Here is a 26,027-nt window from a genome sequence, read left to right as displayed (position 1 = left end):
TGCCGTCGATATCATATCCGTGCTTTGAAAATGGCGGCTGTACAAGACGGACCGATTGAACCTGAGAGTGAGAAAGAATCGAAAACAGACGCACTGGGAGATGGATCAGGAAATGTCAGTGGCAGCAATACAGTTGGGGGTACACTGTCCTCTTCTCCTGTTACAGCCTCAGCTACTGCGACGCCAGCAACGAACACAGCGGCAACAGGAGGAGATGAACAGCAGACTTTGCTCATGGTGCTGCAGTTCCTCAAGAAGAATAAGCTGACCGAATCTGTGGAGGTGCTTCGTCGTGAGGCAGGTTTAGCGGACAGTGTAGACGACACACAAGGTTCGGAAGCAGACGGAGGTGGACAGGGCTCTGCAGCTAACGTCAGTGCGGATGCCGGGGATGCTAATTCTCTGCTTAGCCGGGTAGCCATTGCTACAGCCGCCTCTCAAAGCACCGCAGCTTCAACACCAGCAAAAGGTGGGAAGAAAATTAGGCCCGGACCGGCTAGTTTCATATTTGCTCAGGCTGTTAAAAGAAAAGTCTCAGAATTTGTTGCCTGTGTACAGTAACTGTTTTTATCCGTGCCGCTGTGCGGGGCGTCTAGGCTTAGGTTACTACAAACCTGCAAATGTCACAAATATGCACGCGCAGAAGTAATGTAGACTTAAGTTTGGATAAGACATAACGTCTGCGTAAGCGGTTCTCTTATATAAAGTGCAAGTAACAGTACATATAAAGTGATGCTTGTTTGCTAATGTCACTTTTGTTTACAGTGGGCGGGGAGGATCAACCGGACGTGAATGTCGTACTATCCGCGTACAGTCAACAGGGGGACCCTGCTCTGTACCAGGCTTACTATAGCGGGTTGAAGAACTTCATCGAGTCGGTCCTCGACTGTCACCGAGCCGAACTTTCTCAGCTTTTCTATCCTCTTTTTGTTCACATGTACCTGGAACTGGTCTACAACAACCATGAAAACGAAGCGAAAGCCTTCTTTGAAAAGTAATGTGTCGTTTATGAATAAAATATCAAGTTATGTCAGTATTAACAGCATAAAATCGAGGGACTTAGGAGCAACTTACAATGAACAAATTGAAGTTATCAGATCATCTGTACCCATTAGACTATTATTTTGTTACAACCAACCAAATGGACCAGAATTTGAAGGACTTTAGGTATCAACAGTAACTGTTACCTTACCTCTCCCAAAATGATAAAACCAATTATTGGTTTTATTTCTTCTGCTTAATCCAAACACCTGTCTTGTTTTCTCCCCTCAATACCTCAGATTCAGCGGGGACCAGGAATGTTATTACCAGGACGACCTGCGGGTGTTGTCTGGCCTTACGAAGAGAGAGCACATGAAAGGTAATGAGACCCTGCTGGACTTCCGCACCAGCAAGTTTGTCCTGCGGATCTCCAGGGACTCCTACCAGCTCCTGAAGCGGCACCTTCAGGAACGCCAGAACAACCAGATCTGGAACATCATCCAGGAACACCTGTACATTGACATCTTTGACGGGATGCCCCGTAGCAAGAGCCAGATAGACAGCATGTCTGGGAGTCTGGCCGGAGAGGCAAAGCGTGAAGCCAACAAAGCCAAGGTGACCAGGGAGTCCTGGAAGTGGTAGTTGGGAGATGTAGTTCTATAAGGAAGGTTGCGTACACATATCTGGCACATGCCGTTTGGGGAACATTATGAAAGAGGTGTTGGTTGTCGTTGTGTATAGGGAAGTGGAAAAATAAAACTGAACAGACAGAAATTAAAAGGACGGAGGCGCTGGGGCCACTATTCTGGAAACTGTGGCCTGGCACACATTTGTGTCCAAATTTATCGATTCCCGGAAAGCAAGCATGCGTTAGGCACATTGTAGAAAGATTCATATCATTTCAACGTATGTCCACCGCAGATCAGGGGACTTTGATAATCACTTGTGACATTTCTCCCAGTTCTTCTGGTAGACCGAATAATGTCTAACATAAAGGTACTCCAGGACCGTGTCTGGTTACAGACTTTGTGCGTAATCTCCTCAGGTATATTTTGGGCTGCTGAAAGAGCCAGAGATCGACGTTCCATTAGACGATGAAGATGATGATGCGGAAAATGAAGAAGGCAAGCCCAAGAAGAAGAAACCGAAGAAGGACAACATGGGCTCCAAGAGTAAAAAACAAGATCCAAATGCCCCTCAACAGAACCGGTATGACTGGAGCCCACTGACGTAGCCTAGGACTGCCCAGTGGTTCTGTATTATTTTAACGGACGGCTTGAGAGATGGCATAAAAATCATACTGTTACTCGTGTTTTACGATGCGCAGTTCTGAGAGGATTTGATTAACTGATGGAATCGCATTCATGTTTAGTTTTATTCCGGCTTTATTTCACTGTCTTTCCTGAGGTCGTTATGATGCGGACTTAAACTGTGTGTTCTGTTTTTGGAATAAAAGGATTCCTCTGCCAGAACTGAAGGATTCAGATAAACTGGATAAGATCATGTATATGAAAGAAGCCACCAAACGAGTCCGACTGGGCCCAGACATTCTCCCCTCCATATGCTTCTACACATTCCTCAACGCCTATCAGGTATCAGCAGCTGTGTTTATAACTCTATATGTATACATGTGTGTGTATATAGATATGTGTGTGTGTGTGTGTGTGCATGTGTGTGTGTATATATATATATATGTTTAAGTTTAGTTTAAGTTTCTGTGATTGCACACACACACTGTGAACAGTGAGCAGTGAATTTGTCCTCTGCATTTAACCCATCCAACACACCAGTAGTGAACACACACACCGGACGCAGGAGCAGTGGGCAGCATTCTTTGCGCTCGGGGAGCATTGGGGTTAAGTGCCTTGCTCAAGGGCACACAGCCGTGGATGTTGGGCCGGGGAATCAAACCCGGCACAAGCCCGGTTCTCTAACCTTTAGACCACGGCTGCCCCACGTGTGTGTGTGTGTGTGTGTGTGTGTGTGTGTGTGTGTGTGTGTGTATATATATATATATATATATATAAATAAAACATTAAAGATAGTCAAGAATACTACAGTTTAAGGGAGCATATAGACTGCGTGGTGCATTAATGATAGTAATGTTGCTATTTGCAGACACATGGGTTCAAAGTGTTGTTGAAAAAAGGTAACATGATGTTAGGTGTGTATGTGTGGTAAAAAAGTTGACGTCACTGTCCTTATCCCCAGAGTCTTACAGCGGTCGACTTCACGGACGACTCCAGCCTGATTGCCGGAGGCTTCGCTGATTCCACGGTGCGCGTGTGGAGCGTCACACCCAAGAAACTGCGGCGGGTCAAATCGGCGGCGGGTAAAGCAGCAGTGACCTCACCACACCTGACAGATGTTCTAGAATCTTCACTGAGTCATAACTGAACTCACACACAATCTTCAGTCATTCCTTTCACTGGCTTTGCACGTTTTCACCGTCTCATGTCATCCAACAAGTAGTCATTTCATCGACGGCGCTCTCTGATTTTCTGCTCAGAGTTTGTGTTTGTTTCCTGTTACATGTGGATAGCACCTGTCACTTTACCAGTGACTTACGAAGTAAAACATCTCTGCGTGGTGCCCAGCCCACACAGAGTGGGACTGGCCGATCAATTGGAAACATCTCTGTCTGCGTGTAACCTCCCTCTCCTTGTCTCTGTGCTGTTTCAGATCTGAGTCTAATAGATAAGGAGTCAGATGACGTGCTGGAGAGGATCATGGACGAGAAGACAGCCAGCGAGTCAAAGGTTCTGTACGGACACAGCGGCCCGATATACGGGATCAGCTTCAGTCCTGACCGGTGAGTCAGCCTGAGACCTCATCTGATTGGCTGAGAGAGTGTAGAACAAAAATCACGTTGGATGTTAGTAGATGTTGTTGTTGTTGGGTTTTTTTGTTTTGTTTTGTTTTTGTTTTTGATTGTTTTTGCGGAAATTCATGCTGTTTGACAGAATACAAACAGATATACATTTTCCTTATGCGTATTTCTCAATTTGTTCTGGAAAAGGAAGTTGCATTTGCATTTAAATCTATATCACTAATTAGCATCTCCCGAACATTTTAAAACACAGTTGGACTCAAAATATATCTTTTTTTGTTTGTTTGTTTGTTTGTTTGTTTGTTTAGGAACTACCTGTTGTCTAGTTCTGAGGACGGCACCGTTCGATTGTGGAGTCTCCAGACGTTCACCTGCTTGGTCGGTTACAAAGGACACAACTACCCCGTGTGGGACACGCAGTTCTCTCCACACGGCTATTACTTTGTATCAGGAGGACACGACAGAGTGGCTCGGTATGGGACCAAGTTAAACCTGCTTACTGCATTTTTTGAGGGGGGGGGGCGGGGGAGGTTTAGGGTTGCCTCTGATGAGTGACATTGTTTTATGTTCAAGACCCTTTTGTTTCCAGTCTTTGAAGATGGACAGATTTTATTGATTGCCTGAAGTTTCTTTTTTTGAAATATTGTGCGAGCGAGGAAAGCTTAGGAGCTTAGCCATATCGTACCGCCATATCGAACTGCCTTGAACTGGGAATGATGGCTTTGTGTGTGTGTTTTTTTTTTTTTTGTTCCCTTGCAGCCTCTGGGCGACCGACCACTATCAGCCGTTACGCATATTTGCCGGACATTTGGCAGACGTCACCTGCACGCGTTTCCACCTCAACTCCAACTACGTGGCCACCGGCTCTGCCGACCGCACCGTTCGACTGTGGGACGTCCTGAACGGAAGCTGCGTCCGCATCTTCACCGGGCACAAGGTGCGACTTTGACGTTTCACGTTCACTTTTTAACACAGCACGTTAGCAAAGCAAATGAGTTAATTATGAGAGTAGCGTGGGCTGCAGCGTCAGCTATGAAACGGCGTCATAGTTACGAGTGGCGTTAGTTACGCTGTTGGATACATTCATTTCTCATGATATGCAGAGGGAAAAGGTAAAATCCTTCATGAGGATGATGATTGATTTAAAGACTGTTTAATCTATGGGGAATTTGTTCGCTTTCAAACACATTAAGGGCATAAAGATGTGCTTGGAATTGTATTGTCCTCAAGCAAGATTCCAGTCAGTTCCTTGACGTGGTTCCAAAAGTCTAAACCTGTTTGGTTATTCCAGGGACCCATCCATTCTCTGGCCTTCTCGCCCAACGGGAAGTTCCTTGCGTCCGGAGCGACGGACGGGAGAGTTTTGCTCTGGGATATCGGCCACGGTCTGATGGTCGGGGAACTGAAAGGTCACACGGACACGATCTACTCTCTGAAGTTCAGCAGAGACGGGGAGATCCTCGCATCAGGTTTGTCCTAGCAAAAGGTTTTGTGCTGGCAAAACAAATTTCGCTTTTGAGAACTGAGAGGAACTCACTCAGTTCAGTCGTATGGATGAAGGAGCTGAATTAGAAGCAGTCAAACAGATCCATCAGCAGCAGCAAGACCCAATTCAGTGAATATCAGTGTCAGAATCAGAATCGCTTTATTTGCCAAATGTACAACGTGCACAGGAACTTTGACCTGGTGATACGGCGCAGTGAAGCAAAAAGATACCAGAATGAGACATAGAAGAGCACACTAGGATTAAGAAAAAGTGAGAGTCAAAGGAGAAACATAATAAAATAAAATAAACGTAAATAAGAATATATGTACAAGTTAAGTACAAGAGTATTTGTATAGGTTACGTACTAATGTATGTGCTACATATTGCACAGTCCTTGCAGGACGGTCGGGCCCATAGTACGATGTGTCCTAAATGAATGAATGAATGATGACCACTGCAAAATACAGCGGGACTTTGTAAAGTGTTTCTGTTTCGTGTTTTGTCCTGGGTCCTGTCTTCTTTCCCCAAAAGCATAAAAAAAAAAACTTAGTCTCCTCATTAGTGGCCTTAGAAGTTGTCAGTCATGCTACAGGTTTCAGAGAACAGGTGATGTCACTGGCTTTATAGTAACAGCAACGGCACTAAAGCCAGTCTGAAGAATCAGTTAAGTGACTGGGAATGTCCACAATGCGTATTTGACTCTCTGTCTATATATATATATATATATATATATTATAGCTAACGTTGTGCACATCCACAGGGTCGATGGATAACACAGTTCGTCTGTGGGACGCCACGAAGGCTTTCGATGACGTGGAGACAGATGACTTCACCGCGGCAACGGGTCACATCCACCTCCCTGACAACTCCCAGGAGCTCCTGCTGGGCACCTACATGACAAAATCTACGCCCGTCATCCACCTGCACTTCACCCGACGTAACCTACTGCTCGCTGCAGGCGCCTACAACTCACAGTGAGGCCCGTCTGGACTGGTCTGATGTACAGTACTGCTGGACCCATTACCCTGACACCTCTGATGTAACTGGTCAGCGGCTAATCAAATCCTCGATTAGTCGTGTGAAATGTGTTACTGTTGAACAAGAACCAGAATGTCCGATTGCGTGAGTCCAGAGAGAATGAGATGAGAGAAACTGATGTTAACTTGTCTGTGACCAGTGAATACAGTGAGTCCACTGTAAGAGAAACTACATGGAGATCCTAAGCTACAGGTAACCTTCTGGAGAGCTGGTGCTTACACAGACAAGAGAGGCGGACCCGTTTGAACCAGCCAGTGAAGTGCAGGGCTGATCTTCTCTCCAAATGGGTTCTGTCAGATCTGTTTTAAACCAACTGACGCACAGGGATTCTGGGGATGATTCAGTATTGTTTGGTATATGCAAATAACTTGTTTACCTACATCGTTAAGCTTGTCGTCCCAAGAGAAGAAAAGGTTTTTTTTTTTTTTAAAGATCTCGCTAAACATCCATCAAGCTTGACACAACAACAACGTTAAACTAATTTTTGTTTTAACCATGTCACACACTGACACAAACTGGCCTTGCCTTACAGCTGGGCCAGATTCTCTTAAGATCTGATTCCAATCCAAACACCAAAACATTTCTTTTAGGACATCACTGCCAATGTTAGTTTGCTTCTTCATAAAACGTGTTCTGTACAGTCTTTTTATACTTGTGTAATGTGTAAATAAAACATGTTTTCTATGTTTGTTTTATACAACTTTTATTATTATTATTTTATTCATTTTTTTTTTTTCAACAAGTTGGAATCAAAGAGGTGGTCTCATTGTTAGGACATCCAAGCTGTAGACTCCATCACCCATACTATACAACAGTGCATACACAGAATCCTGTAGGAAAGAAAAATGGGAAAACGGTCATGGGAGTCTATATTGGAAAGACTGGGGCATGTCCCAATACATTTATATGCCTCCCTTACCTTGTGTCCTCGCTAAAAGGACTAAAGTGTATTGAAGCAGGACCAAACAAATACTACACATGCGTTAACCATTCTCATGAAAATGTGTATTTGTCGTGCTAATTTAAGAGAACCAGGTATGAGGGAGAAGAGACACTGATGAAAACTCTGACAGACACCATACTTCAGCACATCTAAAATATCCGAGTGGGGTCAAAAATGTTATAACGAGATGCTGTAATACTTACGAATAACTAGCTTGCAGTTACAGCCTTCTTTTTGGGCTTCAACTTGAAGTAGAGGACAAGCGTGGCAATGGTAGCGTAGGTGGCCAACACACACTGAAAAAGAAATAATTTACATAGTAACGAGGACCACGACGCAGACAGGCTTTTCAATATGTTTTAATTAGCAAATCAGCCCCAGACAGAACCAAACGGACGCCTTATATACAAATGGATTATTTTAAATAAGAGAATCAAATATTAACGCGGTCAATGACTTACATTCCTCCGTCCTGTGATCGTGTATGCGTTAAAGTACTTGGCAAAACCAGTAAACTGGTGCTGGCTTCCGGCGTCGTGTCCTCCCATGTTTTAATTAATGTCTGCACCTATGGAACTGAAGAAATACGTGGAGTATGAAATATGAGTGACATTGGCCAGCAGACGTTTAACCCAGGAACAACTAAAGTCTGCATTCGCTGTTCCATTACGTAAGCTTGCATGCAATTTGTGCAACAAAATGCGCTGAAAAACAATGTCAAAACGGGCAAGAAACCATTAAATTAGCAATCAGTTATATTCTTTCAAACAGTTCCAACTAATGCCTGAAGGTCGCTGTATATTGTCAACGGTACAGGTTTCGGCTCTTTCACTTGATTAACTAGCTAACGTGTGCTAACAGTAGCTTGTCATAACACTAGTGAGTTTGGTAAGCGCTCTGACCTCGCAAGATCTAGGCATATCAGGCGAAATGGAACACTGCTTCTATTACTGTCGTTGATAAAATGCAGAATATACCACATATGTCAGTTTCATTAAATGTTTAAGTTTTCTTACCTTTTAAACGCGACACCCTCTACTAGACTGATGCCCTTCAATTATGGAGACCGTAGAGCGGATGAACTACAGGAAATCCCGCCTACTTTCAACAACGCATTACTCGTCTCACTAGCTGTGATAAGTGAATTCCCAAGACGTCAATCAAAAAGTCTACTATATCATTGGCACACTTAAACATCAATCACTTGGCGCTACTCGCCTATTGGTGAAATATCTCTCAACCGCTAACATTTTAAAGCCCGCCTTCTATTGTTTACTACCGGGTCGCAAACATGGCACGCTGTGTTTAGAACATGTGAGATTGGACTCATTATACTTTTGTGAAATATTGAACGAATCACAAAGAGTAAGTGCATGTAAAAAAAAATCGTATATCTTGTTTATTTGGTAGTCATCTAGGTGTCTTAACAATGACTGTTACAGGATTGTGGATTGCATGTTATCTGTTCAGTATCCATATGAACTTCTAAGATGAGCAGACAAAATGACGCTATTCGGTGCGAATACGAAATACTTTTTTAATCAAAAATAATAATTATTATTTTAACCACTTGCCACAGAAGTGGAGCCGTTGGAGATTTTTGCGAGTGTAGATGGTGTAGATGGATAATACACTGTAATACTGGCTTAGTTTGTTTATAGATAAACGTGTCTTATCGTAAATTCACATTTTTAACATGCGACATTAGGAAAAAACGTTGAATAATTTAACTCTGTTTGTCATCTAGTTAATCTTCATTAGAACCTTGCACGATCATGGCGTCAGCAGAGGAAGATTTTCCCCGTGGCGGCACATCCAAGAAAGCCTCGCGACCTAAAGTGGCGTCTCACGTGGAGGTGGACAATCTGTTCGAGGTGAGGATGACAGTAGAGATGAAAAGTGTTATATTCTGGTTGAGCGGCTTCTTGATTTGTCTTATGTTCCGACTGTTTTCCATGTGTTTCGCTTTTCCATGAATATTGAATTTTTAAAATAGTTTATTCCATACAAACAGCTGTGCCCTAAAAAAAACAAAAAAAAAAAACCCACCGGCTTATCTCAGGAACGCCTGCTTGTCGTAACCTTAGTGACCACAGAGCTAAACAAGGTTCTTCTTTCAGACCTGTGAGCCTGAGGTCAAGACGAAAAGAAAGGCAGGAAAAGAATTGGATGACAAGCACGCTAAAAAGCAAAAGACAAGCAGTAAAGAAGCGGGTTTGAAGCTCAATGCCGTCACTAATGTGGAAGTCCTTCACCTCAAGGTACGCCATTCATTTTAGCACACTCCACAACGACCACACAATACGTAAACTTATAAGCGTATCTTTTTATTTTTGCTTTAAATAGAAGTGATCATAGACCTTTACAGGCATTGTGCAGTTTCTCTAAGTGCAAAGATATGCACATTACATAAGTCATAAATCACATACATGTGCATGAATTGTGCTTCATGAATCCTTGTTCACGTGGAATGGACGGAGTTGATGAAATGTCTGCTCTTACCCAGAACGTGAAGGTGGGAACGCTGTTACTGGGCTGCGTGAAGTCGGTTTCAGACTTTGACGTAGTCGTCGGCTTACCCAGCGGCCTTACCGGTTACCTCCCCATCACCAACGTCTCTGACTCCTTCACCAAACTCCTCAACGAGCAGGTGGACAATGAAGACAGCGTAGAGGTAACCAGCAGACCGGTTCAGCTGTTGTATAGAGCCGTCATAAACAAGAGTAACCAAGGAAATGTGTAAACTCAGTGATGCATCATATTTGCATGTACAGCACAGAGAGTTTTGATCTGAATTTTGGATCAGTGCTTGAGAAAAACGTTATAGCGTGATGTTTTTAATTTATACAGTGTTGAATAATAAATATCGATGTTTATTACATTTGTTGGGGGGAAAAATAGCGCTTTGCTTTATGGATGTAACTTTTAGAAGGAGAATGTGCCTCATGGCTATTGTCATCATGAAGTATTAGTATTATAGGGACCTGTGCACTTATTATGTAGGAAGACAAGGCTCCTGTGTGTCTGCAACACCAGGAAGCGAACACCAAGTATGTGGGTCTCCATGAGAAAAATGATCTTGTATATACCCCCCATACATGTCCTTGAAAGGTTGCCTCATTGTATGTAAAAAGCTCTGCACTCCTTAACCTCAGTGAGAACTGCACTTCACCATGGTGCTTCTCCCGTGCACGTAAAAGTAAAGAAGAAATGGTTCATCCCATCTGAAGTTTGCTGTCTCTGAGACTTAGCAACTCTCCATACGGGAGACTCCACTTTATCTCTTGCACATTATTTAGTATATTAGATAATAGATAATTAGATTAGATAATAATTGATATTTTTATTGTTTGTCCACAGGAGGTTTTTTCTCTGCCTCATCTCTTTTCTCCTGGGATGCTGATCAGATGTGTAGTGTCCTCATTAGAAAGCCCCGCAAACAAGAGCATCAGAGTGAAGCTGTCCGTCAACCCAAAGGAGGTTAATAAAGGCCTGAGTGCAGGGTCCCTGAAGCCAGGAATGGTGAGTCTGTCCTTTATAGTGTCTTCACTTCAGTGTTTTAACAGAGAGCCTTTATACAGAGCCTTGGCACATTTGCAACTCCTCTTCTTTTTTTTTTTTTTTTTTTCATTAATTAAAACATCAAATTCCAAGCTTGAAGTGTTTTCTGTTGATGGAAGATATGTCTTTGTAAATGTTTATCTTTTCTGTTTGCAGAGTATCAGCGGTTGTGTGGAGAGCATAGAGGATCATGGTTATCTCATCGACATCGGCGTCGGCGGGACGAAAGCCTTTCTGCCGAAACAGACGGCAAAAGACGAGACTAAAACGTCCAAACGTGGTATGAGTGCAGTTGTTCTGACCAGTTAACAAGGGAGTGGGTTTATTGTGTACACATTACTGCTTCTGTCTGGCCCGGGGATGGGAATTTCTCAAAACTAGACATGTTCCCTCATTATTCAAGTCAAGTATGGTGTGTGAGGTGATAAGTGATTTTGTACAGCCTGCTTCACGAGAGGAATAACTGTTGTTTTCATTTCGTTGTCCTCCAAGTCTGCAGTTGGGTTATACTGTTGATTGTGTTCATGGCAGATCTGAAGGTAGGTCAATACGTGACCACCCTATTGGAGGAAGTGAAGAACAATGGGCGGGTCGTACGTCTCTCAGTGAACCCTACAGCTGTCAATCAAGCCTGTGCTGAGACACAGCACGGTTGGACTCTCAGTAACCTGATCCCTGGCCTGCTAGTCAAAGCTCACATCAAGAAGGTTGGTTATCTTCTCAAAAGTTTAAAGAGTGCATTTATGTCTGAAAATGAATCCCAGAACTAGAGTATTGTTTTGTTCTTTTGTGACTTCTTCCCTCTTTTCACAACTTTTTAAAGAGCACTTAACCTAATTAAAGCCAGCACAGTTAGACAAATCGCGGTCTTAGCCAATTATTACTGCTACCACTCATTTGAATGATTAATGAACGCTTTTGGGCTAATCCCTAATGCTAATAGTTCAGTACACTGATGGCGCGTGTGTGTGTGTCTGTGTGTTTGTCCTGTATGTAAAGGTGACGCCTCACGGACTGATAGTGGAATTTCTTTCCTCTTTCTCCGGAGTGGTGGATTTTTTGCACATAAACGCTAATGAGGCCTCCAGCTACAACCCCGGTGATGTGGTAAGAGACACCATTAACGCCCCACACACGAAACCGTACGTTACCTCCTCAGATGGTTTTGATGGAGGAAGTGGGAGGTCAGTCATGTAAATTCAGGGAAAGTTTCCCGTTATTTCTTATGTTGACCAGTGAAAGCAAAAGTAAAGGAAAGTTTGACGTGACCTCACTTCACCTTTTTTGGTGTTGATTTCAGTCACATTTTAATGATCCTCTTACTTTGATCAGGGTTAGAAGTCATGAAAAGTGAGGCATTGGCAAAAGCATGTTTAAGTTAACGGTTTGTTCAGGTTATTGTGTTAGAATGATGTCCAGGTAACTTAACCCACATAACGGTGCTTCTTCTGGTGCCTCATTCTCCCTCTGTCAAAACCCTCCTTTTTCTTCCCCCCACTTGTCAAAACACTCTCTGGTATTTTTTTTTTTTCCCTAGGTAAAAGCCCGTGTGATATACATTGATCCCACCAGTCGACAGGTGGGCCTGTCCCTGCGCCGCCACCTCCTGCCTCCAGGGGGCAGCGTGTTGGATGATGTGCTGAGTGAACGTGTTGGAGAAGTGGTGAATGGCTGTAAGATGACGGTTGTTCATCATTATTCGGGGGCTACGATTGAACTGCCCGACTCCACTGTCGCTTTCGTATACGTGAGTAGTCGCCGGAAGACGGACGAACAATATCAAAAACGCTGCGACACAATTTTAGCTTTGAAACTGAAAGCCTCTGAAGGATGCGGTTAGGTCATAGAGAACTTGTTGAGATATTCCAGCATGATTTTTCGAAATAATCTGCATTTGGAGCATGTGTATCCCCTTCATTTTTTTTTTTTATTTTATGAAAAGCAGTGCTGATAACTCAATTTGTAGTTTTTGACAAAATAAGTTGAGGTCGGTGTCTGCGACAGTGCCGTGAGTGACAGTACTGTATTTACATTCCAGAAAAATCAGATGAAAGAACCCAACGAGGAGTTTAACCCGAATCGGCTTCTGGCCCAACCGGAACATACCTGCCGAATCACAGAATACAGTCCACTGGAACAGATCCACATGGCCACTTTGCGCCAGTGAGTGTGTGTGTGTGTGTGTGTGTGTGTGTGTCTGTACGTGCATGTGTAATGTCTATGAAACAACATGCTTCATTAAGATGTGCTTTAGTAGATTTCTAGAGATTTTAAAAGGATTGAAAAAGCACACGTTTCTCTTGTAGTTCTAGGAAGTCCAAGCAATCCAAGTGAGCCTTTGATCAATCCAGATTATAATCTGAGTTTCCAGACGCACTGTTTGTAACTGGTTTTGTGGAGTGTGGCTGCTTCTACATTTGAAGAAATGAAACATGTAACACTCATTCTCAAAGGCTGGCCTTATTAAGTTTGTTGTTGTTGTTGTTGTGTTTAGGAGCATCATCTCAGTGCCCTTCTTCCGTTATCAAGACCTTAAACTGGGACAGATTGTGGAAGTGAGTAATTGGCGATTTTTGCCCTCCCCCATGTTTTTTTTTTTTTTTCCCACAAGATGCTGTTTCTTTCTCGTCTTTGTTATGCTCCGTGTGACACACCTCCATTTGATTTGCAGGGGACTGTGGTTCACCTGCAGGATTACGGGATGTACGTGAAGATTACCAATCACATCCAAGGCTTGGTGCCCAAAATTCATCTCGCCGACATTGTGTTAAAGAACCCCGAGAAGAAGTTCAGCCCAGGTCAAAAGGTCAAATGTCGGGTACGTGTTTCTCCAGCGACGACTTGTGTGTTGTCTTACAACTTGATCTTGAATGGATGTGGGTGCTTCTGCAGACGCAATGTGTTTTTGAAGACTTGTGTTTAGATACACAATTAATGTACTCTCTCAGCCATGCCTGAGTCTCTATATACATTTGGTAAAGTTTGACGGTTTTGATAACCGTGGTGGTGTTTTTTTTTTTTTCAGGTTCTGTCGTTAGAGGGTACAAAACTGGCCCTGACCAATAAGAAGACTCTGGTAAACTCCACCCTCCCTCTCTTCTTGAGCTTTGCAGACGCCAGGGTGGGACGGGTCTCTCACGGCGTCATCGTCGCCGTCAGAGACTTTGGCTGCATCGTCCGTTTCTACGGTGACGTGAAGGGCTTGGTTCTGACGCGTGAACTGAGTTCTGAGCCCGTGTTGAGCCCACAAAGTATCTTTTACGTTGGCCAGGTCTGAATGAGATTTTAATTCTTGTTTTTCAGTTTGAATGTTTTTTTTTTTTTTCCGCACCTATATTGAACTTTCGAGTAGATTTGTTCATTAGTAGAACACTATATGATAGCAGTTGAAATGGGTGTGTGTTTACTACAATGTACTTCTCAAAGCCCATTTTTTTGTTGTTGTTGTTGTTGTTCTTTATGGCCAGAACATTTCTCGATACTGCAAAGACCAACAGTTTAGCAAATATTTGACTTTATTCGAGTTATTCTGTGATAAGTAGTCGTTGAGGCCTGAATAGATATTAATATTTGCACCGTTCTCTTCAGGTGGTGAAAGTCAAGGTTTTAAAGTGTGATGTGGAAAATTCCAAACTGCTCCTGTCACTCAAAGACGTTCCCACTGGAGACACAGAGGACCCAGAGAAACCACAGTTTGACTTTGAAGTTGGCAAGGTCAAGTATCATAGGCTCCTGTTTTGGCATACGCCTCTTAGCTTGCTAAGAAACGAAACTTAGCTTAACAGCGCTCGACTCTGTTTTTTTTATCTTCCGTTATCTTCTGTTTTGTCATTCTTATGTCTGTTTTTTTCCCCTCTGTTGTTCTTGTCTTATGTTTCTCTCTCTCTCTCTCTCTCTTTTTTTTTTTTTGTACTCCCTCATCCAGGTGGTGGAGGCGACAGTTAAGAGGAAGTTGGAACACGGCCTTGAGGTTTCCATTCTTCCTGAGGAAGCCACCGCGTTGCTACCCATGATGCATCTCTCTGACCATGTGTCTAATTGCAGACTGTTGTGGGAAGCCCTGCAGGAGGGTGATGTCATCGCAAACCTCGTCTGTCTCAACAAGACCGCGCAGGGAATTGTATCCTTTCACTGCCGACCAATACCTATGCATTTTCGCTCTCATGCTGCCACAAGCAAAGCAGGCAAAACTCTGTAGCCGCGTCCGAAACCGCGTCGTTTTTCCGCACCAAGTCCAATGCCAGTTTAAAGAACTGAGGTTTTGGCTGCGGCTGGTTAGTTTCAGCCCAGTCTGTGTACTGGATTGAATACATTCCCTTCTGTTATATAGATATCTCTCTTTAATTTGTGATATTCTTTTTGTTTGTCCTTGATACCCGAGCATGCGACTACTCCTAAAACGTGTTTTATTTCTTCACGTAACCACCCCCGCGGTGGGCTGGGTGAGAAAAGTGAACCGTGGTATCAGTTTGGGCCTTTAGCTCTCGCCTGGTTCACCCGCCACTGGGACCACAAGAGTCTGAGTCGCCTAATCTTGTCTTACGTCCAAGTATTCTTCCCTGGAGTCTTTTCAGATGTAACACACACACACACACACACACACACACACACACACAAAGAAAGACATAATGCCCTCCTTAACCTCCCACGAAAGACTCTGTCTAAGAAGCCATTGGTCAAGGCAGCGTTGGAAGGCGGGTCTGCGGTGCGAGAGTTCTCTGATATCCAGGAGGGAATGCAGCTGATTGGCTGGATCAAGAACATCCTGCCCTATGGCGCGTTTGTGGACTTCTCTCACCGACTGTTTGGCCTGGCCCCTCTGGCTGTGAGTGAATCATTTAAACGCTTCCAGTGTAGAACAGATGTTTTTTGGGGTTTTTTTTCCCTTTTTCCTTTATGCACTGGAAGAGGAGGCAAAATGTGTTTATATCAGGTTTCTTTGCAATATCTTTTTTTTTCCACAACATTTTATTGGTATTCGATACAGATCCACTTTGTAGCGCTGTGCTAAGCAATCAATGTGTGCTCTGCAATGAATTCTTATTAGCCAAAAAAAAAAAACTGTCTCCCATGTTCTCAGAGTCATTGCTGTGGTGTCAACATAATCTTGCGACAAGATTGTAACACCCCCCTCCCTGGTGCATGAAGACTGTATAGTGTAATATGGTGTCATATTTCTCTTTGACAATTTTATTAACATCGCTCCAGCACTAAATTTTTTTTTGTGTGTGTGTGTGTGTTTGTGTGTGTGTGTGTGTGTGGCACCTCTTTCAGGCGATGAGCGACAAGTTCATCAGCAGCACGGAAAACATGTTCCAGGTGGGCCAGACGGTGGTTGCCAAGGTGACCAACATAGACGAGGAGAAGAGGCGATTCCTGGTCAGTTTGAAAGTGTCGGACATGAGCAAAAGCGAGGAGGAGAACGCAGAACGACTGATCCGGGGTCAGCTGGAGAGGAAGGTCGCCATGGAGATGTTTAGTGGCAGAGGTATGGAAGAGAGAGAAGTGTTATTTAGGTCCTGTGGTATCCACAATGAGTGATGCTGATAATACGCGTATTGCTCAAACTTTGCAGCGGAACTGTGTGTGTGCGCGTGTGTGTGTGTGTTTCATGGTTAAAACTACTGTGAAGTGCCAGCTGTTCTCATATTAATCAGTATATGATACTGAACATAGACAAATACACCAAGAGAAAAAGAAACACAGCTGTTAACCGAGATTCAGTCCAAGTGTAGCTCGGCCAAACTGCGTCTCTGTAACCTCTTGTTTTCTCTACTCTGTTTCGTTTTTTTTTTTTTCCCCTCGCCCCGTCTCCGCGTGCAGGAGACTCTGACGTGCTTCAGCAGCTCTCCTCTGTGTCAGTGGGGGATAAACTGAAGATGACCGTGAGAGAGGTAAAGCAAGACGGCTCCGTGAGCCTGGCGTCCGACCAGCTCAGCGAAGCTACCGTGTTGGCCCCGAGTCACAATGCCGCTGGTGAGCATTGGTTGAATTTTGCGCCACTCAACATAAGCCCCACCTCCAGTGTTCTTTTGGACGGCCTCATCATCTTTCTAGAACATGTTCTCCCCAAAGAAAAGAAACAGTCTTCCACTATGTATTTGTAGGGGCTACAGTCTTTGTTTTGCCAGGTGTAATTCTGAGGTGTGAGTGTGTGTGTGTGTGTCCAACATGTCTTACTGTGAGAGTGCTAACACTCATGCCGCTGGCCTGAATATTTGGGTTTTTTTCACACAGGTGTGAACAAAAGTCCAGGCTTTAAGGTCACTGCTGTGGTTCTTCATGTTGACCCTTTGACCTCTACTGTCTATGTGTCCCTGTCACCCAAGCTAGTGGGCAAGAAGTTAACGGTGAGCGACCACGAACGTGTATGACTTAAAATCATCTACGACCAGGCTCTTAAGTAAATAAGTTGTTTTTGACCGCCACAGAGAGAGCAAGAAATAACTTAGGGAGGGCAAATTTTTCTCCTGCGAAGATAAATAGAGATGACACCAGCCTGTGCTTGTACGTAACTGAAACGGATCTTTGTGGTGTTTTTATTACGTCCTTTTTGTTTGTCTTTGTTATGTTTGCCCAGTTGGAAAAGGACTCGCAACACGAAGCCACCGTGCAGTACGTGGAGAACGAATTTGCTGTCATCTCATTGGCCGAGACCGGTCACCTGACCGTCATCTCGACGACCAGTCACCTGAACGAGACCTTCCGTTTCAAGGCCGAGAAGCTTGCCGTCGGCCGGACCCTGGCCGCGACCGTGACCGATCTGAGCAGCGAAGGTTTGGGCGGCCTTCCCCTCGTGACCTGGGACTTTGACGTCAAACGCGCACGGACCATTTCGGGGAGCAAAGGAGTCAAGCACAAGTACAAAGTGGGCGACGTGGTGACCGGGGCGGTGAAGTCCATTAAACCGTTAAACGTGCTGGTGACCCTGCCGGGCGAGGTCACAGGAAGCGTTCACGTGACGGAGGTCCAGACGTCGCCGAAAGTGGGCAGTTTCCCCACGTCCTCCCTCAAGGTCGGGTCAAAGGTCAAAGCCAGGGTCATCGGAGGTCGGGAAGTCCGCAGCCACAAGTAAGCACTTTAGAGCTCTGCCAACAAATGGTCAAAGCTTGAGTAAAAGTAATTCTTTGGCACAGTTAAATGTTTTCAGAGGGAATTGTTATAAAGAAGTCAAAAATCTCATTTTGTTTTCTTTTCTGTTTCTGTTTTTTTTTTTTTTAGGTTCCTACCCATCTCTCACCCCAATTTTAAAGTCTCCATTCCTGAGCTGAGCCTGCTTCCCAGGTAAAAAAAAAAACCCTGAAGAACTTTAAAGCCTTCTGTAATTTATCATTAATGAAGACCATCTCCTTTTTCTGAACAGGCATGTGTGTGTCTGTGTGTGGTATTTGGGAAAGGAGATCCTTATGGCTCATGTTAACAGGAACATTGATATGATTATGGATCACTCTCATAAAGCATAGGTTACAAACTCATTGAATGCCCATGTGTGTATGTGTGTGTTTTAAGTGAGCTGTGTGTTGTTTTTTTTTTTTTTTTGTCCTGTCACAGTAAACTGGAGAAAAAAGCAAATCTCAAGTCTTTAGATGAGAATCCCAAACTGGACGACTTCCAGCCTGGAGAACAGGTCATCTGCTACGTCTCCACGGTAACCACTCTCGTTATGCTGATTGTCCTGATTAGAGTTCTCTCTTAAAATGGGAGAGTGTGTGTGTGTGTGTGTGTGTTGGGAATAGTTTGTGTGGATGCTGGATATAAGTCAAAGCTTTTTGAATAATTGGCCTGTTCACGGTGGTCTGTAAACAGGCCCTTTTTGATGGCAGTTTTGCGTGGTTACCCTGTGGCCTTTCAGTTCTATGATAAGAACTCTGTTCAGTATCCAATCGGGTCACCTGTTTATCTGTTTCCTGCTTTTTCTCTTCAGTTCCGTGACGAAACCAAATGTTTGGAGGTTTGCGTGACACCCGACATCATAGGAACAGTGGAACTGCTAGCTATGGTTTCCGATCACAAAGTAAGCTGTTTTATCGGTCTCTGGTCTGCTGGGTTTTTTCGGTGAAAATTGTAATTCTGTGCTAACACAGTGATCCAGTGAACCACAGAGTACACTAACAGCCAAAAAATTTTTTCAAAGATTTTTTTTATTTTTCAGAAATCTAAAAGAAGCCATTTTCTCACTACTTGTGTTTCAGGCAGCCAAACGCCCTCAGAAGTTATACAAACAAGGTCAGGCTCTCCAGGCCAAGGTCATTGGGGTCAGTCCCAACACCCCTCCTCGACTTTTCCTCTCTCTCACAGGTAAACTAAGATTACTGAACATCTTAACATAGATTAGGGAACGAAAAAAAAATAAAAACCAACAACAAAAAAGAAACAACACTCTTCTGCAAAATGTCTCTCTCGTTGGTGGAACTTCCTTTTAAATCCCCGAACGGTGCTTTCGGTCAAACTGCGTTCGTCTCCTCGTACCCCGATGCCTTTCTTTTTCTGCTGAGTCATGGTCTTTTTCAATCTCTCCAATGTAATAAAGCCTGCCTGTGTAATCAAAACATTCATCCCGTGCCCTCCCTCCCTCCCTCGCTCCCCGGGGGTCTCTGTTGTGTTTCCTGTGCACGTCGTTGCCGTAGGGATGCACAAGGTGGAGCCGGGAGTGGTTACCCTGGGAATGGTCCGGAAAATAATTCCCAACGTGGGCCTGCTTGTGAAACTCCCGTTCCGAAGCGTGGGCATGGTGTGCATCGCAGACTTGGCTGACTTCTACACGGAGAAACCTCTGGAGCAGTACAAGGAGGGACAGATAGTGAAGTAAGCCTTTACTGACTGCATACAGCATTGTTTTAATTAACCAAGGCTTCGTAGGTTTTTAACGTGTTTGATAAAAATCTTGATCTGAGATACTGGTCCTCCACCTTAAAGGACGTTTAAGGTACATTTTTGTGTGTGTGTGTGTGTGTGTGTGTGTGTGTGTGTGTGTGTGTGTGTGTGTGTGTGTGTGTGTGTGTGTGTGCGTGCGCACGCTCACTTGTTAGGTGCTGTGTCGTGGCGGAGGACAAAGATAAGTTTTCCGTCAGCCTCCGACCATCCAGGTATATCTCACCCTTCACATTCACAACTGACACGCTCACACAACACAAGCATTAGCCAGCAGTGTTAACCAATGTAGCATGTGCTATACCTGGTTTGTATTCTCCGTAGGGTCAAAGGGCAGCATTCCTCTTGAACATAAAAGTCTTGTTGAAAATACATAAATGCTTAAAATATATAAAAAAGAATAAATACGTTTTTCTTTTCCCACTGTCTTTCTTCTGCAGGACCCATCCAGGAATGGGCCTTCCAGTGAGAGACGCAGAGATTCTCTCCGTAACAGACCTCAAAGTCGGCCAAGTCATCAGGGGCTACCTAAAGTCCGTGGGGGACCAAGGCATATTTATATGGTAATGAAATTCACAAATCCCCCCAGTAACGTCGCAGAAATGACCAATTTAATTTTTCTTTTTTGTAATTTAGTTGTAAGGTGTTACAGCTTTAAGTTTCTCTTGCGTACAATGTTGGCTTAGTAATATGGTTCAGATCTGCAACATTGTTTGATATGGAAGCTAAATGTGTCATGTAAAATAAAGTGTGTGTGTGTGTGTGTGTGAAAGGTTGTCGAGGACAGTCACGGGAAGAGTTCAGTTCCAGCACGCGTCTAATTTTTTTGCACACGACCCCAGTGTATACAAAGAACACATTTCCCAGAATGCTCTTCTCACGGCCAAAGTGCTCAGGTAAGACCGTCACACAAAACGGTTAAATGAGTAAACCTCTCTAACCCCCCCCCCCCCCGTGTGCTCTGATGGTGACAGCATTGTCCACAGTACCAATGAGCCTGTTTACAGAGGAAAAGTGTTTTTTGGGGGTTTTTGTTTTGTTTGTTTTTATTTGGTTATTGTTGTTGTTTAATAAATAAATGTTCTGATTAGTGTGGATGAGAAGAACCAGGTGCAGCTGTCACTGCTCCCAGAGGACACTGGGAAGCCGGACGTCCTGCCCGAAACGCTCAAACTGCCGTTACGTCTGAGAGGAGAGGAGAAAGAGAAACGTGATAAAGTGGCCAAGAAGAGAAAGATGAAGGACTCGCCGAAAAAGGTGTGTGTGTGTGTGTGTGTGTGTTTCCATGTGTGTTCGTGAGAGACTAGGAGAATCACATTGAGAAAGAAATGATTCCCTGTGCAGGGTAACATGCTTTAAATTGATTTAGTGTGGGGGTTTTTTTGTTTGTTTGTTTTTCAGGAGGAACCGTCGGAGAAAAAGATGAAAAAAACAAAAAAGTCAAAAGCGGACGGTAACGACAGCGGCGTAGAGGTGTATTTCAGAGAGGAAGAGGAGGAGAGTGAAGAAGAGAAGAAAAAAGAAACTTCAACGGTAACATACGATTTTATGACTATTACAAAAAAAAAAAAAATAGCGCACACACACCACACACACACACACACACACACACACACACACACCTTCTAATCCAGTTAGTTTTCATAAGATGCATTCAAAGAATACATAAATTCATTAATCTAACCTCAGTGTCATATGTGTACTAGGTATAGAGACTGGTCATAACTGCTCTTAACTGTTCATATCTGTGTCTCTGTCTATGCCACATGTCGTAGTGTATTAAAGCCCCATTTTAATGCTTAGTAAACGTGTTATGAATGCTTTATGAATAGGGTGCAGTTTATCCCAGTGCACTAACTGGTGTGTTAAGTTGTTCACTCACCGATGTAGGGGGAGGCAGTGAGGCGAACTGAGATCTTTTTGACAACTTTACACAGATAAGTCAGAGCTTTGTAATAAATCACGTTTCCGTGGCGTTTTTTTTTTTTTTTTTTTTTACCATGTGTGCTCAAGTACTCAGACAAGCTGCAACAGCATTTTTCCAGAAATCCCCCTCTGTCTGAGCGTAATTAAAGTTGATTAGATCTGTTGAGTAACACACTCAGGAAAAATGTATGTAACATCCTGCCTGAATTCGCCCGGCTCTTAGAAAGAGAGAGAGAGAAAAAAAAAAAAGTGAGACCACTAGCATTATTCATCGAATAAAACAAACAAAAGAAAACTCCCTGAGCACTGAGTACGGGAAATGACAAAGCCCTCTTCTTTTTTTTTTTTTCAGTTTCAGTATCGTTTGTCCAATATTACAAGGGCTTGGAAAGTTTTTTTGTTTTGTTTTTTGCCTTCTTCTTCTTTTTTTTTTTGTTTGTTTGTTTCATATCTCCCAATCCACATTTGTTTTCTGTTTTCTGTGTAAAAGTCATGTTCAGTTTGTGAAGAGTGTGAGATGTAACTGACCTGACAGACTGAGGCAGGGCTTAATGAAGGGCTCAGAGTGTAAGGATGCTTATGTGATCTGTGTGTGCGATCTTCAGGTGTTCTCTGTAGTAAAATGTGTGTGTGTGTGTGTGTGTGTGTGTGTGTGTGTGTGTGTTCAGGCCTCGACAGGCCCTGCCAGACTGCAGGTGAGCGCAGGCTTCTCCTGGGATTCTGCACTCAGTACACTTAAACCAGCTGCCTCTGCTAACACACACGACTCCAGCGATGAAGAGGACGAAGAGGAGCAAAACAAGGTAAGGGTGTTACACACACACACACACACACACACACACACACACACACATATATATATTTACAGACACACACACACACACACGCTTTTTTTTTTAACTCTCTTACACACATGCACACACTCTCTCTGTCTCTTTCTGTTCTCCCTGTCTCCTTTTGTCTGACACACACACACACACATACAGACACTTGCACAAATACACACTCTCTTGATCAAAAAGAGATGCACAGCTTCTCAGACGACACCTTTGTGGTATGTCCTCACTGTTTCAGCTGAAGTATGTAAACTTCAGATTCCTGTGGGGAGGGGGGGCACACTTGTAGGGGCTTGTCCTCCCTAAATCATGCATTTAGTCATCTTATTTCACATCCCCTCTCAACCATCCCATCTTCACTCTCTTTTTGTCAACTCATGTACCTTTTCATCCTTTGTTCTCTCCATTTTACCTGTTTCTCTCTCTTCACCATTGATATTAACCTTTTTTACCGTCTGTCCTCCAATTTCCCTCTCTCTCTCTGTCTCTGTGTCTCTCTTTTTCTCTCTCTCTCTCTCTCTCTCTCAGCCTGAGAAGCAGTCTCGTAAAGAGAAGGAACAGGAGAAGAAGGCGGAGGAGAAGAGGTTGTCTCAGTTGGAGGCGGAGCTGATGGATCCCGAGCGGAGACCTGACAGCGCTGCGGCATTTGAGCGACTGCTGCTCAGTTCTCCAGACAGCTCTCTGATCTGGCTCCAGTATATGGCCTTCCACCTGCAGGCCACCGAGATCGAACAGGCCCGGGCCGTGGCCGAGAGAGCCCTCAAAACCATCTCCTTTAGGTCTGTGTGTGTGTGTGTGTGTGTGTGTGTGTGTGTGTGTAAGAGAGGGACTGAGAGAAACATGCATAGGAGGAGAAATTGAAAGGGTCACAAGGAGAGAGATGAAGAGGGGGGAGTGGAATTATGGGATACCTAGAAAAGAGACATCTAAAGTATAAGTACAAAATCCCTCAAGGCCATTTGCTAGTTTTCAGTAATTCTTTTGGTGTGTGTGTGTGTGTGTGTGTGTGTGTGTGTGTGTGTGTGTGCGCGCGCGTGCGTGTGTGTGTGTGCACATAAGCATATTCAAACGATTCCAATGCTTTTTTTTTTAAGTGTTATTTACGTAACTCCTTTTTAACGCCGTTTTGTCGAGGAGTTGCTGATTCTCATTCTAGAACGTTTGCACTGTTGAGGCGCCGCATGCTTAATGTTCCGTCCTCCCTTAGAGAGGAGCAGGAGAAGCAGAACGTGTGGGTCGCGCTGTTGAACCTGGAGAACATGTATGGAACCGAGGAGAGCTTGCAGAAGGTGTTTGAGCGCGCCGTGCAGTTCTGCGAACCTTTACCCATATACCAGCAGCTCGCAGACATCTACACCAAATCCGACAAGATACAGGCAAGTCACCTCTAAAAGACCTGATGCCTCTGCTGCACTGTTAACTCAGAATTTCTTTTTATATTTTTTTATTTTTTTACAGTTTTGGAAAGAATGAATTGTGTTTATACAAAAAAAGACAGTGATGAGAAAGTTGAAATGAGAACGCTTCTCGTGGATTTGTTCAGGGCAGCTCTGGCTTGGGGTTAGTATCGGGGTGGCCTGTTTTTTTTTTTTCGATGAGTCGCAGAGAGCGGAAGATGACTTCTCTAAACGCCGGTCGCTGGATGAGCCAATCTGACATCACTGCTGTTGTGTGGCAGTGTCCTTCATTCAACTCTCAGTTTTCAACTGATGAGAAAGTTCAGTCGGTCCTGAAAATAACCATTTTTCCTGTGTGTGTGTGTGTGTGTGTGTGTGTAGGAGGCGGAGAACCTGTATAAAAGCATGATCAAGCGTTTTCGGCAAGAACAGGGAGTGTGGCAGAGTTACGGCACGTTTCTGATTCGTCAGGGCAAGAGTGACGCTGCCAGTGCTCTCCTACAGAGGGCGCTCCAGAGCCTGTCCACCAAAGAGCGTAAGAAATGCGTACTACACACTTCTCCTTTACAAATGACTTTTTGACTGTTAGCACACATAAAAACACTCAAAACAACACTTGTCATGATAGCACTGGACATATGTATCTAACGGAGGGTTTAGGAATCCTTTGAATACTATTTACCAAAAAAAAAAGAACCCACTTTGACCAAGATTAACACACATGTTTTAAGCCAAACCTACTCCTTCAGAGATAGCAGAATACGCTTGATGCTATTGTAGGGGCACTAAACAGCTGAAGACCTTGAGAGACTTAAGGTGTGACCTTGACTAGCTATTTCAAGCTAATTCTCCTCCAAAGCCTCACTGTAGAGCTCTACCCTTGACCTCTCTGCATTTTTCCACTCTTTAAATGCTGCTTGAAAAAAAGTTGAAATATGAAATCTTTTTCTGTGGGTTTTTTTTTTTTTTTTTTACTTTCCCCTACAGATGTGGACTTGATAGCCAAATTTGCTCGACTGGAGTTTCAATACGGAGATAAACAGAAGGCCAAATCGATGTTTGATAAGATTCTGACCAGCTACCCTAAACGAACTGATCTGTGGTCAGTCTTTATTGACCTGATGGTGAAACACGGCACTCAGAAGGAAGTCAGGTAGGATCACCTCACAAGAACAGGAGAGCACTGAGCACTCAGCCAAAGTAACCACGGCGATAAGACTCCTCGTGTTTTCCTAATCAAAATTCTTAGAATTTAGAATGTCTGTGATTGCACACACAGGCCCTGTCAGCAGTGGGTAGTGAATTTAATCTCTGCATTTGTCCATCCTTTACACACCAGTAGTGAACACACACACACACACACACACACACACACACACACTAGGAGCAGGAGCAGTATGCCTGCACCGGGGGGTAGTTGGGGGTTAAGTGCCGTGGATGTTGCAGGAAGGGACAGCAATGACCCTCCGGTTCTCTAACCATCAGGCCATAGCTGCCCACACAGAATGCTTTATAAATGTAATCAGGAAAGGGTGTGTCAGCCCTTAATCTCATTGTACTTGTGCAGTGACTGTTGTGCAATGACAGTAAAGACATTCGATTTGTTAACACACATGCTTCGTGCAACCGATGTCTCGGACGTTTGGCTGTGAGGAATAGCTGTCAGCGCAGCAAACGTATCGGAAATCACAGATGACGTTTGAAGTCATTAAAATGGGGAAGGGAGATGGTAGTTGAAACATCAGTCAAACCAAATAAGAGTTTTTTTTGTTTTTTTTTTAAAAAATGTGCAATCTGTTTTTCTCTCTCTCTCAGGGATCTGTTTGATCGGGTGATCAACCTGAGCGTGGCCGTGAAGAGGATCAAGTTCTTCTTCAAACGTTACCTGGAGTACGAGAAGAAACACGGCACTCCGGAGAGCGTACAGACTGTTAAACAGAAAGCCCTGGAGTACGTGGAGTCCAAGGGAGCAGATGCATCCAGCTAGAACCTGCTGATTATCTCACGCACACACACACACACACACACACACACACACACAAACAACACACACCCTTGGACAATAACAATGAGTGTTTGCACACACCGGCGTGATGACATGCGATACGTTTGGTTCTTGCTGGCTCCTGGATTTTTTTTGGAGACGTGATGCTGTTGG

General features: G+C 44.0%; 3 protein-coding genes across 3 annotated transcripts; 2 read left to right on the top strand and 1 right to left on the bottom strand.

Moving 5' to 3' along the window:
* The first annotated feature begins 30 nt into the window (after nt 1–30).
* Nucleotides 31–6,946, top strand: taf5 (TAF5 RNA polymerase II, TATA box binding protein (TBP)-associated factor). The gene is made up of 11 exons (XM_030779954.1): nt 31–469; nt 766–994; nt 1,281–1,596; nt 2,027–2,190; nt 2,438–2,573; nt 3,193–3,313; nt 3,664–3,793; nt 4,120–4,284; nt 4,571–4,748; nt 5,103–5,280; nt 6,058–6,946. The coding sequence occupies exons 1-11, from the start codon at nt 31–33 to the stop codon at nt 6,273–6,275; spliced, it is 2,274 nt and encodes a 757-aa protein (XP_030635814.1). The 3' UTR covers nt 6,276–6,946.
* A 77-nt stretch (nt 6,947–7,023) lies between these two features.
* On the bottom strand, nt 7,024–8,359 carry atp5md (ATP synthase membrane subunit k). Its single transcript, XM_030779953.1, has 4 exons — nt 8,295–8,359; nt 7,740–7,854; nt 7,482–7,574; nt 7,024–7,165 (listed from the first exon to the last, which is right to left on the bottom strand). Exons 2-3 carry the CDS (start codon nt 7,824–7,826, stop codon nt 7,488–7,490), a joined length of 174 nt encoding a protein of 57 aa, XP_030635813.1. The 5' UTR covers nt 7,827–7,854; nt 8,295–8,359; the 3' UTR covers nt 7,024–7,165; nt 7,482–7,487.
* A 691-nt stretch (nt 8,360–9,050) lies between these two features.
* On the top strand, nt 9,051–25,904 carry pdcd11 (programmed cell death 11). The gene is made up of 35 exons (XM_030780552.1): nt 9,051–9,152; nt 9,399–9,539; nt 9,785–9,952; nt 10,639–10,800; nt 10,996–11,119; nt 11,371–11,546; nt 11,839–11,946; nt 12,377–12,586; nt 12,878–13,002; nt 13,334–13,394; nt 13,511–13,657; nt 13,865–14,110; nt 14,428–14,553; nt 14,765–14,959; nt 15,494–15,664; nt 16,114–16,327; nt 16,663–16,815; nt 17,077–17,189; nt 17,420–17,910; nt 18,061–18,123; nt 18,391–18,487; nt 18,764–18,853; nt 19,032–19,137; nt 19,467–19,644; nt 19,869–19,925; nt 20,151–20,273; nt 20,484–20,606; nt 20,802–20,967; nt 21,112–21,243; nt 22,305–22,439; nt 23,001–23,251; nt 23,680–23,848; nt 24,251–24,404; nt 24,857–25,022; nt 25,685–25,904. The coding sequence occupies exons 1-35, from the start codon at nt 9,054–9,056 to the stop codon at nt 25,854–25,856; spliced, it is 5,412 nt and encodes a 1,803-aa protein (XP_030636412.1). The 5' UTR covers nt 9,051–9,053; the 3' UTR covers nt 25,857–25,904.
* The last annotated feature ends 123 nt before the right edge of the window (nt 25,905–26,027 follow it).

Source organism: Chanos chanos, chromosome 7, assembly GCF_902362185.1.
Source record: "Chanos chanos chromosome 7, fChaCha1.1, whole genome shotgun sequence".
NCBI lineage: Eukaryota > Metazoa > Chordata > Actinopteri > Gonorynchiformes > Chanidae > Chanos > Chanos chanos.
This window is presented reverse-complemented; position numbering and strand designations above follow the sequence as displayed.

Bases quoted from the DNA above. Each gene is read 5' to 3' on its own strand.
- taf5 (XM_030779954.1), top strand. From the start codon at position 31: ATGGCGGCTGTACAAGACGGACCGATTGAACCTGAGAGTGAGAAAGAA. The intron at 3,314-3,663 runs GTAAAGCAGCAG...GTGCTGTTTCAG, and splicing joins GCGGGTCAAATCGGCGGCGG to ATCTGAGTCTAATAGATAAG. The intron at 4,285-4,570 runs GTATGGGACCAA...GTTCCCTTGCAG, and splicing joins GGACACGACAGAGTGGCTCG to CCTCTGGGCGACCGACCACT.
- atp5md (XM_030779953.1), bottom strand. From the start codon at position 7,826: ATGGGAGGACACGACGCCGGAAGCCAGCACCAGTTTACTGGTTTTGCC. The intron at 7,575-7,739 runs GTAAGTCATTGA...TTTCTTTTTCAG, and splicing joins CGATCACAGGACGGAGGAAT to TGTGTGTTGGCCACCTACGC.
- pdcd11 (XM_030780552.1), top strand. From the start codon at position 9,054: ATGGCGTCAGCAGAGGAAGATTTTCCCCGTGGCGGCACATCCAAGAAA. The intron at 15,665-16,113 runs GTGAGTGAATCA...CACCTCTTTCAG, and splicing joins TTGGCCTGGCCCCTCTGGCT to GCGATGAGCGACAAGTTCAT. The intron at 20,607-20,801 runs GTAAGACCGTCA...TGTTCTGATTAG, and splicing joins CTCACGGCCAAAGTGCTCAG to TGTGGATGAGAAGAACCAGG.